At 46.1% G+C, this 16,501-nt stretch overlaps 1 protein-coding gene across 11 annotated transcripts in view; it reads left to right on the forward strand.

Moving 5' to 3' along the window:
* The window catches only part of MAD1L1 (mitotic arrest deficient 1 like 1), a 349,002-nt gene that overhangs the window by 253,682 nt on the left and 78,819 nt on the right, over positions 1-16,501 (forward strand). For 7 of the 11 annotated variants that reach the window (XR_011155161.1, XM_069029432.1, XM_069029437.1 and 4 more), the window contains one exon: positions 4,756-4,946. Coding sequence is in view for 10 of the 11 variants with exons in the window: in XM_069029432.1 (XP_068885533.1) it covers positions 4,756-4,946 (191 nt within the window). In the remaining variant the exon portion in view is untranslated. Of the gene's footprint in view, positions 1-501; positions 651-4,755; positions 4,947-5,029; positions 5,273-5,330; positions 5,492-12,115; positions 12,660-16,501 lie in introns of those variants that run through there. The other 4 variants (XM_069029436.1, XM_069029435.1, XM_069029434.1 and 1 more) reach the window with 4 other exon arrangements.

The raw sequence follows: 16,501 nt of genomic DNA on the forward strand, positions 1-16,501 counted from the left end.
TTAATGCAGCTACATGGCTTGTGGCATCTTTGAGGATGGGCAGAACAGATTTGTATTTTCCTGAAAAAGACTAGTGATACGTTTAATTTCATGCCACTTTTGGCATGCTCAGAGCCACATTGTTTCCTCCTCTTTCCCTGGGGAAAAGGTTAAGCGTGAATTTGGTTTTCTTTGGTGTAGAGACTGCTATTGTTATTGATTGACCCGGCTGAACTCAGAGCAAGAGCCAAAGCTGTGGTATTTCCAGGCTGCTCTGAACAGTTTCAGATGTAAGGAGTGTCAAAGCAATGGAATAAAAAGCAGTGACATTTTCAATATGAGACCAAAAAAGCCCAACTCATATTTTATTTATTTATCCAAAATAGTTTGAATTATTCATTAAAGTCAATGTAAGTGTGTGAAAATACAAGGTGTTTCAAGAAGCAGTATCATTAGGAGGAATTAATCATTTGGCAATATTAATTCTCTAACAGATTAATGATTTTTTTTTTTTTTCTTCAGTGAGGATATTTTTTCCACATCAAACTCTTTGGGACAGGCAACTTTTTGTACATACTCTTGGCCTGAATACAAAGGAGATGGGAGAATATTTCTATATAGTTTCCTGTTCTCTCTGTTCTCCTTTATTTTTTTTTTCAGGCCAGTAGTTACCCCCAACCGAGGCATGGCCTGCCAAACCTCATGCTTATTTTCTCAGTTCTTATTTGTTTCATTAACCTGGAGATGCTTTGGCATCCCTTCTTCAGGATGAAGGGTGTTTGTGGTGTGACTTTCCCCATCCATGGCCTCTGCAACTTCTCTCACCTGTTGTGTGCAAGTTGAACAAGGTCAAACACAGGAACTCAAACAGGCTCTCTAAATACAGAGGTTCTAGAATTCAAATATTGTCTTTTAAAGATGTAATTAAACCTAATTCTCCAGGTGGCAGGAAAGATCAGAGTGGATCAAGATGTTCAGTGTTCTGTAGGTGGTAGATAAAAGGGGTGGACACACCAGTGCTGTCACCAGAGCCCTGCTCTGCTGCTGCCTCTGACCCATCCCAAAAGGATCTCCCTCTGTTCTGTGGCCTCTGTTGCTGTGCCTTAAGTACTGCTCTGAAACAGCTGAGTTGCACTCTGTGCCAAATGATGACTTTTAAATCAATTTTTCCTGACTGTGCTAGAAATTTGGCGGGAATTAGCGGTATTAGGTGAGGCTTAAGAATTAGCATTGTCACGGCTTTGAATTCAGATGCAGAGCAAACAATGAGCTGCCTCTTAGCTTAACATCTTCACTTGATGGGGCACATATTAGAAAGATTAATTACTGTCCCCAAGTCCGTGCATATGCTGCTGTCCTGCTGGCTGGGTGCAGGGAATCTGCGGTGCCACTTCTGTGCTTAGATCCATGGTGCAGAGCGGCTCCATAGGTACCCAGTGCCTAAAAATAGATATTCTGTGCCATTTTAGACACCTCAAGGATGCCTGAGACATTGGCCTGGGGCTGGCTGGTATCACACAGAACCTGCAGGAAATCTCTTTCCTGCAGAAGCATGGTGGGAAGTTACGAAAGACATCTCAAATGGCTTTGTTTGAGCAGTGGGATCCCACTTGACTTTCCTCAAGTCTCAGTTTACCTTCCTATCAAGTTACTCTTCCATGGATCCTGCTCATGATGTGCTTTCTTGGTTGTGTCAGCAGATCCCTCAGTGGAAAGCAGGGGAGCAGTCACAGTGCTGAGCGCTGTCCTGAGTTAAACCAGGAACAGCCCGGGGCTGAATGGCTCCCAGGGGATGAACGCTGCAGGAGGGAGGCACCAGCAGTCGCTGTAGCTGAGCTGCTCAGGGCTGCGGTTTAATTGGGCGTAAAGGAGGAGCAATCTCTGTTTTACAGTCAGGGTTCACTGGACCTTTCACTGGGGGCAGCTGCACGCTCAGGCACTCCTTTTGTGTCCCTGTGCCTGCTTGGGTTTTTTTCTGCTCTGTCCCTAAGCTAAAGAAGCCCTGCTGGACAAGTGCTGATGGAGTCACAGAGGGATGACAAGGCTTTATCCCACCCCTGGCTGGTGCTGGCACATTCAGCTGCATCTACATTAGCAGTTCCCGAGTTCAGCACCTTGTGCCAGTGGCTGACACAAGGCATCTCCAACGAGCAGATAAGTTTTTCATGCAGATGAATTCCTCCAGCCAGGACACCAACACTGCCGCAGGCTCTGGAAAGAGGGCCAGGAGGAGCGGCAGGGATGCAGCAAGGGCACGCGGTCGGGGGTGAAGGCTCCCTGGCACTTCAGTTACACTGGAAAGCCCCAGATTTCTTGCATAAAAGACTGATTGTAGTCAAAGTTTTTACTTTCTCACCCTGAGGGTAGTGGAGGGAAGCAGTTGCCATCACTTAGTTGCTGTTGCAGAGTCAGAGGGTTCTTTAACTAGGCCAGCGCTGTTGGGTGGGGGTGAGGATGCTCGTGGTGGCCACTGGCAGGACCGAGTCTGAGAGACAAAACAGTGGAAAGGCACTAACTCTTCATGAATAACAAAAGCTGTTCAAGGAGTTAATGAATTAGGGTGCCATCCACCTCCAAGGTTATAGAAGTTGGGAAGGCAACCTCTGAGATGTGGTAGGAAGAGGCAGATTTACTTTTCCAAGGCTAGGCTGCATTTATTAGGGAAAAAAATATTGCTGTTGGACATGGGCAATATATTAAAGGCAGTGCTGTCTCTGACAGTGACGAAATGTTATTTACCACTGCAGTGTGGTCACTGAATTTTTACTTTCATATATAGGATTTTGTCCTTAACAGTTGCCTAGCTGAATGAAAGCAAAGAATATCTAGGTCAGAGCCACCCGTTAACCTCTCAACTTCAGAGGCTGATTACTTGATTAATCGAAGACCAGACCCAGCTGAGATGATGGGGAAAGGGTTGTAACAATCCCGAGAAGGGCTGAGTTAATCACACATTGATGAGCTGCTGTGAGTGGGAAGGTGGGTGGTCAGGCAAGAGCCTTTTTGAGCTCATGAGAAGGGACTGTGTGTAAGACACAACCCTTTGGGCCATTAAGAGTGGTTTGGATATTCTCTACTTACTTTACATCCCGCTACAACTGGGGGTTCCCTGTATAGCAGGGTTTTAATGAACCAGCTGGTGATGTTCCCCACAACTGGCTTGCTCCCCTTCATAAAGCAAGATGCAGCTGTGGGGAGGCCCAGTGTAAAGGCAGTCATTGCTTGTACATCACCACCACAAGCTGCTCAGGAAGGTGGAGCTCGATCAGCTGAAGGTAAGGAGCTGGCCAGGGTTAACTCTCCCTGTGTGGATGCTCTCACTCAGAAGTAAAGGGACATGCAGTTCTCTTTAACCATTAAAGAGTTCCTGTCCTTGCCTGGGGATTAAACTGAGTTGAATTAAAGCCAAAGTACTTCTGGGCAGGGGCATCCTCAGTGGCATTTAGGGCACTTTAACTTAACACGCTGAATGGTCCTTTTGTCCCACCTAGAGTGCCTAACTAAAGCAGTACAGGGGAGGAGAGGTGACTGGCATTCTCTGGGTGTGTCAGCAGCTGCTCAGAGGTGAATCACTGGCAAGTCCATGGCCTTGCAGTTTCCATCCTGCATCCTCCCTGCACCGTGCCTGGGAGGCCAATGGAAACACTTTCCAGCAAATACTCAAGCAAAAAAATTTCCAGCTCACTTGGGAAGCGATAGTTTTAGTATGGGCTCTATAAACCCTGCCAAAAACATTCCTCATATTCCAGCAGTCACCTTGCACTGAAGTTCCTGCTGTCCTAGTGCTGGACCTGAACTAGCTAAACTCAAGACATATGGGCTACAAATGCTGCAATTATGTCCCTGATCACAGCACAAAGCCTTAAACCTCAGAATGACAAAGAGGTATTCGACTGAGGAAGTCTATTTGTTTGCTGTTAGAGTCAGGATTTTTCCTAACCCTGGACTGCAGTGTTGATAAAAGAGGCTGACTTGAGAGACATCTCTAGTGTATATTAGAGTAAAGCCAATCTCTGTAATTAATGGGATGATAAACTGAGGTTTAATTACTCAGAAGGCACCTTGGGTGAAAGATTCATGGTAATTGTTGTGTATCCTCTTGAAGGATTCACAGTACTGGCAGCTCCCTTTGTAGCAATAAAACACAGGGTGAGTGGCAGGCAGTCTCCCAGGACCTCTCTGATAGGGACTAGTCCAGTTAAGGTAGCAAATGCAAAGAGGCACTGGTGCTCTCCGGGCTTTTTATCACAATAAAAGCCCCTTCCCAAACCTTGAGGGACTCCTAAGCAGTGTGTCAATTTGAGATCAAAGCACTTACCTCAAATCTCCTCCATTGGAGGAGATTTCCCTTGTAGGCAGCTTCCTCCTGATGCAACCATATGGAGGCGTATTTTGGACCGTTTTTCCACTTTATTGCTTTGTGTAGAGGAGCACCCTTCTCTTGGGTTGCATGTAGAAAACAAGATGTGTGCATGTAGGGAAATGGATGCTATAGCTCTGAATTTTGGTAGTATGTTGTTAAAAGACTGGCTGAGCAAAAGGAAAATCCAGCCCACCAAGACATGTCTGCTTTCCTTATTCCCCAGTTTGCTATCTTTTAGTCTGCTGGAGCCAGGAGGAGAGGCATCCAGCTTGCTTGTTTCGTTACTCTGCCTGCTTAATTCACTTTTTAATTAACCTTTTGAATTCACTCAGTCTGGCCAGCACTGTAAGTACAGCACAAGGGCTCTGTGCCGGTGCCATATAAGAAAGTACCCATTTTCTTCCCTTACCCAGAGCTGAAGAAGCAAGTGGAAAGTGCAGAACTGAAAAACCAGCGCCTGAAAGAAGTTTTCCAGACCAAGATCCAGGAGTTCCGCAAGGTGTGCTACACACTCACGGGGTACCAGATCGACATCACCACGGAGAACCAGTACCGGCTCAGCTCCATGTACGCCGAGCACCAGGGGGACTGCCTGCTTTTCAAGGTAGGTCTGTGCACCCCTGGCTGCACCTGCTTCTTTGGGGTTCATGGTTTTCAATGTGCCAGGGTGTATTTTCTCTTTCTCAGGAATTAGACTGGAAAATCACTTCCCCCTGCTATGTAGCAGAGTGTCCCTCGTGAGGGAAGTAAAGATCCTTTCTTCTGTTAAAAAGTAGGAGGTTTGACATCTGGTCTCCCACTTATATATCAAAGTCTGGAGTAAAGAGAAGAGGCTATATATGCATGATACCTCAGGCATCTGGCCTGGCACTTCACCTTTTTATATTATCAGTTATATGTCGCAGTAATAAAACCTTATGTAACCATCAAGGCTCATCATTACTTCACTATGAGATATATGTCCCTATGTTTTTTTACCATCCTCTAGCTTGTCTGCGTGTCATCATCTTGTCTTTATGTAAATTGGAATCCCTTTTGAGCAGCAACTCATCCTGGTGTGTGTGAAGTGCCATTTATGTGAACAGCACAGATGAGTAGCAATAACAGTCTGTCTTCTGTCTGTCGGGTGCTGTTCTGGTCTGGCTGGGTGGGCTGTGAGGTTGTGGCTTGATAGAGGGGCTGTTTTTCTGCTGTGTTGCCTTCCAGCTGGCAAACTTGGGCTGATGCATTAGAGAGCTGAGGTGTGACATTAGAAGTCACCAAGCTGTTAAGTCTGGTCTTTATGATGGTTCAAGTGCCAACAGCCCAAGTTTACAGGTCACTGGGAGAACTTTCTTTTTCTCCATGGCAAACACAACAGCACTTAAAATCATACCTGCCTCCCACTGGTCCTCCCTAGGGCAAATCTCCTTTTTGAAAGGTTTTGGAGTCGTTCAGTACAGGAGGGAACTCTACAAGCAGGAAGTGGGGAAGTTCTGTTTCTGCAGACCTACCTACAGCTGTGTGCCACACCTGGATGGCTGCAAGATTGTTTCTCTCCATACCAGGACAAACATTTTCCTGTTCTGCAACTTCAGAGCCTCCGGAAAAAAAAAATAAAACAACTAAAACCCAACAAATAAAGCAAGTGAGGGTGTGTATAAGACAGCACATAGGATCTTTGGTAAAACTAGGAAAATATCCCCAAAACAGTCATATTGCTTGGCCTTAGGAGAGTTCTGGACTACCTGAGACACATGGCAGCAACAAAGGAAAGCCCAGTGCCCAGGGAAGAGAATAATTCTATTGGTTTTAAGGTGCTGCCATTGAATCCCAAAAACAGTGCTCTGTTGAGATGGTGCAGTGCTGCTCTAACACCTCCAGAGACCTCTGCTCACACCTGTAGTGTTAAATATTTAATGTATGATACTTCAGCAGACTCCTGGAGATGTCTGTTGGATGCCATGGCCAGACAGTACAAGTTGCAGTTTTTTCTGCACCACAGGAGAGTTGCCATGCCTGGAGAAAGTTAAGAAAATGTGAGAAAATTGTATGCTGGCCACATGAACCAGAACTGGTTGGCAGCTCAGGAGCTTCTCTCCAATAGGAGCAAACCCTCCCTCATGAAATGGCAATATAAATAACTTACATGCAGGAGAGGGGATAATAAAGTACAGAGAGAGATTTCTCTCTCTACACATTCTTCCTGCTTTCTCTTCTTCCCTCGAGTGTTTATTCCCAAGTATGTTCTGAGGAGGGAGGTGAGTGTCACCAGGTAGAGAAGATCTTGCATTTCCTAGAGCCAAGGGTGGGTCATTTATTGATTCTTGGAATTCCTCAGCCTCCCTGACCTCACCACCTCTCCAGACAAGAGGAGCAGATTTGCTAATTAGAACATGAACAAGAAAATTTCAGTCTCTTTCTCCCTGTTCAGTAGATCGCAGACAATTCCCACCGACTGCAGCTTTGAATAGTAGTAGAATATAAACAACAAATTATTTCCTTGCTGAGTCCAGGCAGCTGGTTCTCATGTATGTATGAAGGCTTGAATCCTGACTACAGCTTCCAGCAGGGTTGTGCGTTTATGCTGTGGAATTTCTGAGCCGTAGCAGACTGTGGGTGTTTGTGTGCATTTCATTAACCCAGAGAGGTCACAGAGCGTGGATGCTATTTGTATTTATTCTATTCAAGCAGTTTATGGAACAGGGTCTATATAATTAAACCAGAGAAGTCCCTTGGCACTTTACAAGCTTCTGTAGTTCGGCTGTAAACTTTAAAAGCATATTTCAGTAGCACTGCTGGTGGCATTTAATTTTAAGTGAGGGATGCAGTAGGAGACTCTGTAATGTAACCCCTTCAAAGCTAAATGAAGATGAAAGATATGCTTGGTTTTCCTGGCCAAGGTGTGCTGTTACTGTAGTGGAGCTTATTATCTACCTGCTGTATGTGTCCAGCCAGTTTGCATTAATTTGGATTACAGCTCCAGTGAAAGGGTTAATCACAGTGCTGTGCTGGGAATGTCAATGACTGCATCCATAAATGAGCACTGAATTCCAATGAAACCATGCCAGTATTTATTGGTGATCCCTATCAGTGCAACAGATGAGCTCATCAGCTTGAAGGATGTTCCAGTGATTTTCATCCCCTCTGTGAGTGCGTGGGCAGAAAGGCACATCTCAGGCTTCACAGCGCGCTCCCGCTTGTTTGCTCCTTTTTATTGTTTCAATTAAACGCTGTGGAAAGCACTGTTACAGATTCCTCACCAGGAGTTTAGATTCTGACGATTTTTTTTGTGGGCTGTAATGCACTGTACCTCCTGGGGCACTTGACAGGTTCGTATTCCATTCCCATTGCTGCTCCATTCGATGTGTCCAGCCATGGCACAGACTTTGTGTTCTCTGTGGTGCTTCACTAGTGTGTCTAGACCAGCCCACCCATCAGATATCCAGGAACTGCATCGACTCCCTTTGTAACAAGCCATTAAAGATATCTGTTAGAACAAACAAGCATTGCAGGGGAGCCTCCAGATCAGCTTATCTGGCTCGGAATGAGGCGGTGGCAAATCAGGCTGTCATTGCCTGGCCAGGTGTACATTGTGCTGTTTATCCTTGTCTCTGGCTGGGTCCTGAATGGGAGTAAGGAAATGAGGTCTTTAGAAAGGCAATGACAATTGTTTCAGACAAAGAAAGTCCTTCAGTAAACAGAAAGACTGGTCAAATTTGAAGAGGAGATGATTTGGAAACACTTGTGCAAATGAACAAACATTGGAAAGAAATTAAATCGCAGGCTTTTGTCTTTCTGTGTGCCTAAGGACACAGTCCCAGCCAAAGCATTTGAAGTCAATCAATTTTAAAGGAAAAGAGTATAAATCCTTTTATTTGATAGACCCTATGGCTTCAGGGAACTACTGAGAGCAGGAGGCCAGTGCATTTTCTAAAATGTTAAGATATCTTTGTGGACAAATAGTAATATTTAGTTTTACATTAAATATGTACATTTACCTGAAGCAGGGACATTCACAGCTCTCTGCTTGGAGGGGTAAAGGCAACTCCTCACTATAGAGGTTAGGAAGAGAATTCCCCTTCGTTCTGCTTATTTTTTGGCTTGGGTGTACAAATGGTTTTGCTGCTGCTGTACTTGGCAACATTCAACTTCATTCTGTGGAAATGGGAGTGAAGACCTGAGTAAAGAAAAGGGAGTAATCTATTCTTGATTATCCTCAGTGCTCAGGTAAACTGTTTCCAATGTTTCAGCATGAATGTGGGGCTGGTCACTTCTAAAGGTTCCTGGGCTGAGCAGGTCATGGATCTGATCCTGTGTAATTGTCAATGTTTGCAACCTTCGTGGTGTCAGGAAGACTACTTTCTTAGAAAGGAGTGCTACTTTCTTAGAAAGGAATGCTCAGATTTCTTGATAATTCATGCTTAAGTTATTTGGGTCTAAATTGGTTGGGAAGGAAGTTAAACCAGACAAACTCTTTCCAGTGTCACAGTGGTGTTATGTGTCTGAGCTCATAGACAGATATTTTCTATATCCTCAGAGCTTAGTCCTGCAGAGTACAGAATTCTCTCTGCTTCCAGGTCTCGCCCGTGTTGTTGTTTTCTGTCAAAATTATCAAATGAAAACCCAAACACCAGCAGTAGTTCATTGAAGAGCATCCCCAGGTTGATAGGCTGTATTCCTTGAGAGAGAATACCCAAGATACCAGACAGCAAACAAAACCAGGAACATCTTGACATAGCTTGAGAACGTGGCCAGCTCCAGGGCTGGCACTTCTTGCTGCAAAATAAAACCTTTATTGGTGTCCTGTTGGATTGGTAATACGCTCACAAAATCAAATAAAATCAACAGCTTTTCTACAGCCGGATAAATTAAAAAGCTGTGCAAAGCTGGTGTGCACATACCATCCTTGCACACCTCTTTAAGGAGTTAAATGCAGAATTAGTTTGCAGATCTGTGAGGGGAAACTGTAACTATCAAACTTTGGGGCCACCTGAAAAGGAGCTCTTGCTTCTGATGTCAATCACTGTAGATGCATAGGAGGGTAAAAAAGGACATGGGGTATTTTTTTCCTTTATATGGAAGGGTATGGTGGAAGGGCAGACATCACCTTTAACTGGCTGGGTCCTCCTTTGCTTGCCCCATGGCTTGGGCAGCTCGCTGACCTCTTGCTTCTGTATTGACCAGGTGTGTGAAACACAGTAGGGCACCAGTGTGCACAAGATGTATTAGTTTAATTCTCTTTTCTTCAGGAGGGAAATGAGGCTGGATTGAACAAGAAAGAACTTGGAGGCTGTTTTTCAGACTCAAGGTGATGCTGACAAACTGCTGCCTGAAAGGGGGAAGCAAAACTCGTGTGGTTAAACGTGCAGAGAGAGTTTGTTCTGCTGAGATTCCAGCATAATCTGAGAACAGGTTGGGCCGGGGCACACTTGTGAATCATGTACACCTCAGAATAAGCAGGATGGTTAATGCAGGGATTACTTTTATTCTCCTGAGTGCTCTTGTTTCATCTTGAAGCTGACAGCACTGTTGGGAGCTGTGATTCTTGAGTCCACATTCTTGGCATACCTGCAGTTTCAGATATTCCTCCTTGAACATAGCAGAGTGTCTTGGAGAAGCCTGCTGTAGCTGTTTGTTTCTTTTCGTATCTCTATCTTCTCCTCTCTCCTCCTCTTCACCCTTGATGAGTCTCAAGGGGGGAAGGAAATCACAGTTTTGATGGAGAGCTATTCTTCCAGCCACCGTCTCGCACTCTTGTACACACAATCAAAACTAACAATGGGGCTCATCGGTGGAGCAGGCCAGGCAGCAAGAGATTGATTAGGGACTGTAGGCCTCTCTTAACTCCTCATTCTTGTTAATTACAGGTTATTTAATCTTCATATTTTGATTTCAATTTGCCCGTGTGGTTGCCTGTGTGGAGACTTGATTTCAGCTCAGCTCTGAGGGTGCCTGCCATCACTGTGCCTTCCTGCTGGATGATTGCTGGGATTCCTGGGAGGGTCAGCAAGCACCCATCTTGGGTTGCACTAATCAGCAGCCTCTAAAAGGAGCTGCTGAGCAACCTATGGTGTTCCAGCATCAAATCCTGTGTTTAAACTTCCCACACATAATTTTCATTCAGATATTGTAGCAGCCTGTTTTGTGTTAGGACCTAACTTTAATTCTTGCTACTGTCTTCAAATTGCTCTTCTTCATGCTTTTTTTTCTTCCTTACACAGTTTCTCTCTTACTGTATATGCCTCCCTGAACAACTGCCTATTCCCTAGTGCACATTAGGGCTTTTTCCTTCTTTGTTTTTAATGAAGCCAGTCACCTCGAGTATAGTGGAAAAATCTAACAGAAGGTTTTCTTTTGACTGCAGAATTTCTGAGCAGAGGCCTGAGGAGGCTGGGCTGAAGCCTTCTTTCAACTGAACAAAGGGAATGCTCTTTGTCAGCCTCTCTTCCCCACCTGTACAAGGTGGATGATGCTCCTGCCAATGTCACTGGACTGTTGTGAGGGTAAATGGACGGTGCTGGTGGGGAGCATAGAGCACCTTTGGGCTGGGGAATACCCTCCCCTGTTACCTGCCAGGCTGGCACAGTACCCGTTTCCAGTGTGTTGGCACCACTTGTTCCTCTTCCTGCCTTGCCTGTGAGTCTGCCAAGGTAAACCCAGGCATGGAGGTAGTTAATGCTGCTGATGTTGGAGCATGACAGTGATAGAGTCTTTCCTGACTGGCAGAATGGTGCATGTGAGGCTTTCTGAAAGGTCAGAGGTTTGTCTTGCTGGTGGGTGCATCCTCTCTGTTGGAGTGACTGATGTGTTACCTGGTGAGGCAGGTACAAAACCTGTCACTTCACAAAAGCAGGCCTGGTTTGGGACAGGTAACATGAGGCTGGCTCTCAGATGCCATCTGAGCTTCAGGTTGTCTCTCTGCAATTCCCTGTTTGTTTTGTAATCATCAGCTGCTGACCACCAAGTTGTTTTTGCACTTTCCATTCCTTTTGCTCCTTCATTCCTCAAGGACACAGCAGTGTCACTGCAGTATTCCCAGGTTTCCCTCCCCACAGCACCCTCCTTGTGCTGGCATGAGCTCTGCCTCTCCGTCTGTACTTCCTTTGGCAAAGGAGCAGGGCACTGAAAAAAGGCAGCTTTGGAATTATCCACACAAATTCTTCTCCTGACTTCAGCCCCCATCACTGTCAGAACTGCTGATCGCCTCATCCAGGCTGTGACAGGCATCAGCCATCCCAGCTGAAGGACCTCACCATCTTTCCTGGGCTTCTGGTGGCCTTGGCAGCATTAGATTTACAGTTGGACTCGATGACTGTAAAGGTCTTTTCCAACTTAAACGATTCTATGATTCTGCAATAACAATGACTAACAAAATTACTGGGATACACCTTCTCTTTTTAGTAGGTTTGCAATTTATCTCCCTCCAAATCCCCTACACTGAAATCTCTTATTTAATGAAACACAAGTGACAGCCTGTGCTTTCTGGGGCTTGTCACGTTCACCATCAAGGAGCACAGGTCACTGATAAGAATTTAATTAAACCAGAGCATCCAGGCTGGTGTGGCAACATGTGTGGCCCTGGAGGGACAGGGGGTGGGCATGGGGCAGGTCGTGCCTGTGCCCCAAACGAGAGCCTGTGACTCCATCCTGGTGCCATGGGGCAGAGCCAGGCAGCCCTGCACAGCACAGAGGTGGCAGTGCCAGTGAGCAGGAGGCAGAGCAGGAGGCAGAGCAGGTCCTGGCTGCCTTACCTGCTCTAATAAAACCCTCTCTCTCCTCTCTCCCCCCCAGCACGGCCCCAGCACCCGCGTGATTGCAGTTTGCTGAAGAAGAGTTGTTCTTGTCGCTGGCTGTGCCCAGTGTCCCTGTGGGAGGTCTCGGGAGAGGAGGATGTCTGTGTCCGCCTGCTGCTGTGTTTGAACAGCTTACAAAGGACTGTGTGGGCTGGCAGGGATGTGTTTATGCACTGTGAGATGGAGACAGTGTTCAAGAAGGGATAAAGCAGAGGGGACATAAGCAAAACCCCTCCTGGATTCCCATTCCCATCTCTGCTGCTAAATCTGCTCTAGGTCACTCGACCTCCTGGTTTTCTCTGTCCCTCTCACCTGGGTGCAGGATATTACAATTCGTGGACTCCCAGGGGTTTGAGAAGCTTTTCAAAATGTCCTGTGGTGGGGAAGCTGCATGTGGATGGGTTGGAGATGTAACCAGGGCAGATGGCTTTTCTTGCACAGCAATGGATGCAGGAAATTATCCCTCAGGCACATGGTGCATCCTGAGGGGGCTTGGGGCTGCACTAGTGCTCGTTTCCTTTTCTGTGGGTTCCCACCACCCCCAACTGGCATTAAATATCTTCAAATATTTTTATTTATTTATTTATTTGAGTCTCTGGTAGTTTCAAAAGATGTTCTACTTAGGGGTTGTGTGATCAGCACTCTTTAAGGAAAAGGCAGTGCCTTGAGCCTGGGCGATGGGGGAATACCAAACCTCCCTGCAGCACACATGAAATGGGTGTTTTGCAAAGCAGCTTTTGATGCATGCTTGTTACTGTCCCTGGCTGCTCTGTTGTGATTTTGCAGAACATGCAGAGCCGTGTCAGCAAACCACAGCCCGCTGGTGGCTTGCATATGGTTCTGTTCAAAGCTGCACATGAAAAGCAGCGGAAATTGCTGGAGGTTTTTATCCTTTCACAGGGGAAAAGCCTGGAGTTTCTGGGTACCCTGCATCTCAGTTCATCTTCCCTGGCTGCTCCACAGTCTCTGTTGTTTGCTGTCCTTGGACAGGAGGGAGGGGACAGGTCAGCTCTTGTGCCTTGGGCCCGTTCTGGGCCTCTGTGCAGGTGTTGGTCTGCTCCAAGGCAGCACGTTCTGCCAGAGCAAGACTGTCACAGCATCTTCTGTGCCATCCCTGTGTGACAAAATCTGTCAGGCACTTCAGCAATCCCTGTGGACCTTTCCTCTACTTGTGATTCCACATGGACACCCCTGAAGCCTCTCTTCAGCTGGCTGTGAGGGGTGGGTGGTGGTGCAGAGGGCATGTAGTGAGAATATTGCCAAGAAGACCTCAAGATGCCTTTTGTACCACTCCTTCACCTTTTCCCTGTATGTTCTGGGAACAGGTTTGTGAGAAGACCTCCAGGAAAAGTAGTTAGTTCCAGGAAACAGCTCTGAGGTGCAGCTGGTAGCATCCAGCATGTGGGCACCTGGGCATGTGGGTGCCCAGGTCACGGCAGCACAGCTCAGCCTGCACAAAGCCACCAGTGGAGTGGGTGGCAGTCACTGCCTCTCTTCTCTCTTGAGTAAGCAGCACATTGTTTAAATACAGATAAAATTAGGTCTTATCTCTTCTTTTGGGAGTTATAGCTACTGCCTGTGCTTGAATAGGGCAAAAGATGTTCTAACCTTGAGGGAGGGAAGAGGGTGTGTGTTTGTGTGTATAAAAATTGTTCACAAGTATGGAGACACAGTAAAAGAGTCTGATGCTGGTGTGGCCCTGGGACATCTATTGCCTCCATCTGAAAGGCGTGTCTGGGCTCATATAAAGGTCTTCTCCTTTATTTGTTGTGAATATAAATGCTTGTGTTGTGCCTTCATGTAAGATTTCAGCCTAAATTCAGTTTGGGTGATGGGGTGGTTGGCTCTTTCCCACCACATTTGGCAGGTGAGCAGGAAGGATGGAGTGGGGGGACTAGTGAGAAGCAGAGAATGGGGTGTTGTGGTCACAGGTCCCCTTTGGCAGCCAAAGGGCCACCATCAGGAGCGAGATAGGGACCAGCATCTCACAACCATACAATTCCTCTATCATCCTTGTATTTCTTCCACACTTCACAGTCTAAAACCTCAATTCTTACATGGTTCTTAGCCATGAAGTTGGCACAGCATAAACCAGTTAATGTGCTTTCTCTCAAACTGGCTTGCCAGCTTAAGATAAGAACCCACATTTCAAAGCTTTTTAGGCAGCTCTCCTTCATGGGATCCCAGCCTCTGCTGTGTTTGGGTTTTCCCCAAGACCCTCATCTAAACAGAGGCCTCTTTTTTTTTTTTTTTTTTTTTTTTTAAAAAATGAAACCACCTGTAGAAAAGCAAAGATAATAACTACTGTGAGCATACCTTCTGCTTTGCCCCCAGGCATCCTACCACTGTTTGGAGGCAGTTACTGCAGGAGAGGGTTGGAAGCACATCAGGCATCCAGTCGTGGCAGTTCCTGAAGATTTGATGCACTTCACAGCATCAGGGAGTGTTAAGCATGGTGTGCCATGCAGGCTCTCCAGATCATAACATATCACTGGTGCAGTGTTAATCCATTAATGTTGCTGTGTCCAGAGCAGTGACAGAATGCAGGAATACCCTGAAAATCCTCCTGGAGAGCTTTGTGCAAGGACTGACTGCTGGGATTCTGGTGGATTTCTACCTGACACTATAGAGCAACAGTGCTTGCAGCTCAGCTCTTTACATTCTGTATACTTAAGGAATTAATGCTTCACATGGATACAGCTCTAATAATTTACTAGTAAGGATAATATTAAGGATTTGATAATGTATCAACTGTCTTCATTCACATTCATGGAAATGGTAAAAAAAACCTCTCCTGTTCTCACATTTGCTTCAAATAGGCAAGTCCACGAATCACTGTAACTCCACACAGAAACCATTCCCACTGCTCCATGTGAGTGTTAGTGCTGTGAGCAGGTAACTTAGTACTGTTTTAGGCCTTTGTATCTAATGTATTTTCTACTTTGCCAATTGCATGAGAATGTCCTTTGAGGAAGAAGTACTGAAAAGTATTTTATGTCAAATCCATCTTATAAGGATTTGTAGCTAAAGCACATCGTGGGGGAAGCAGGGAATTTGAGAGCTGAGGACGACCTCCAGCTTTGATAACTCCCAAGATTATCTTTTGATGGCATCTTTTACTTCCGAAAGAAAACAAACCAGTCTGTCTGTATCTTGGAGGGAATATGTCAAACTGAGACCTGAAAATTTTAATTTGTCCCTACTCTGTTTTAGCTAAAGCAGGTAGCTGATAACAGTAGATCTATCTCAGCCATGTTCTGGGGAGCTGTCATAAATTTAAACCTTTAAATGAAGGGTTTGTCTGTCTTAATGGAAGGCTCTGGAGATTGTTCCATGTGCTGGTTGTCACTTTGCATTTCTGGGACGTATCCGACCCTGGAGAGGGAACTGTCTGCAGATGATTTTTCTCTGAAGTAGAGAGTGGAGAGCAGCACAAGGTGGGGGTTACAATCGTGTTGGTGCCTTTGGTGACTGCCACGTGCCATGTAGTGGTGATGAATCTGCAGCAGCGTTTGCCATCAGCTGTTGGTTTGCCAGTCCCTGTGAAGCCTCCTGTGTTTTGTGGGTGTTGAAAAGGCCCAGCTGACAGTTGCAGGGAGGCCCAGAGGTTTTGGACATGTGTGTAAACAGCTGTCTCTTGCTGTGCTGCTCAGGAGGTTGTCAGACATCTGTGCATGTCTCTGTCAGGCAGGAATCTCATTGCCTTGTCTTGGGGAACCACGGGAGTTGTCCTTGACTTTTTGGCAGAGTCACTGCAGCCTAAAGTGGTTTTTCTTCATATAATTCTGTGGGAATGATGACAGTTTCAAGTTGGAACAGAAAAAGACCTGATGAAAGGACCACTCTGTAAGTAGGGAAGATAGACAGAGTGGAAGCAGTAACTAGCAAGGTAATAGACGGTGATGGATCTATAATCTCTGAGGCTGCTGTGTGCAGTAAATTCCTAAATAGTGTCCTTTCAGCCCTAACCTATTTATTTGCAAAGTGCTAAATTTAATTTCCCTTAGTCTGCAGGAAAGCAGCATCCCAGGAATAAACCTTTAGCCCAGCCAAGAAGCTGTGCCAAAGTGCTTGTTCCAGCATTTCCATTTCCTCTTTGCTCTGCGCAGAGCGTCAGGGCTGTGCCCCCAGCACGTCATCGCTCGGGTTGGGATGGATCCTGCTCAGGAGCCTCTTCAGAAGGGAAAATTTAATAGCTGCAGGCTCAGTAAAACCACCTGGGCTCCAAGAGCAAGATGAATGAACCTGTCCCAAGGTGAGAAGGCTGGCACATGAAAGCTTGCGAGGGAGCTCATCCTGCATGTCCTGATGCTCTGTCTGCCCTGTGGATGCAGGGCCGAGTGCTAAAGGCTCAGCTCAGAATAGCTTCAAGAGTTGAACAGCA

Source organism: Aphelocoma coerulescens, chromosome 14 (genome assembly GCF_041296385.1).
Source record: "Aphelocoma coerulescens isolate FSJ_1873_10779 chromosome 14, UR_Acoe_1.0, whole genome shotgun sequence".
Lineage (NCBI taxonomy): Eukaryota > Metazoa > Chordata > Aves > Passeriformes > Corvidae > Aphelocoma > Aphelocoma coerulescens.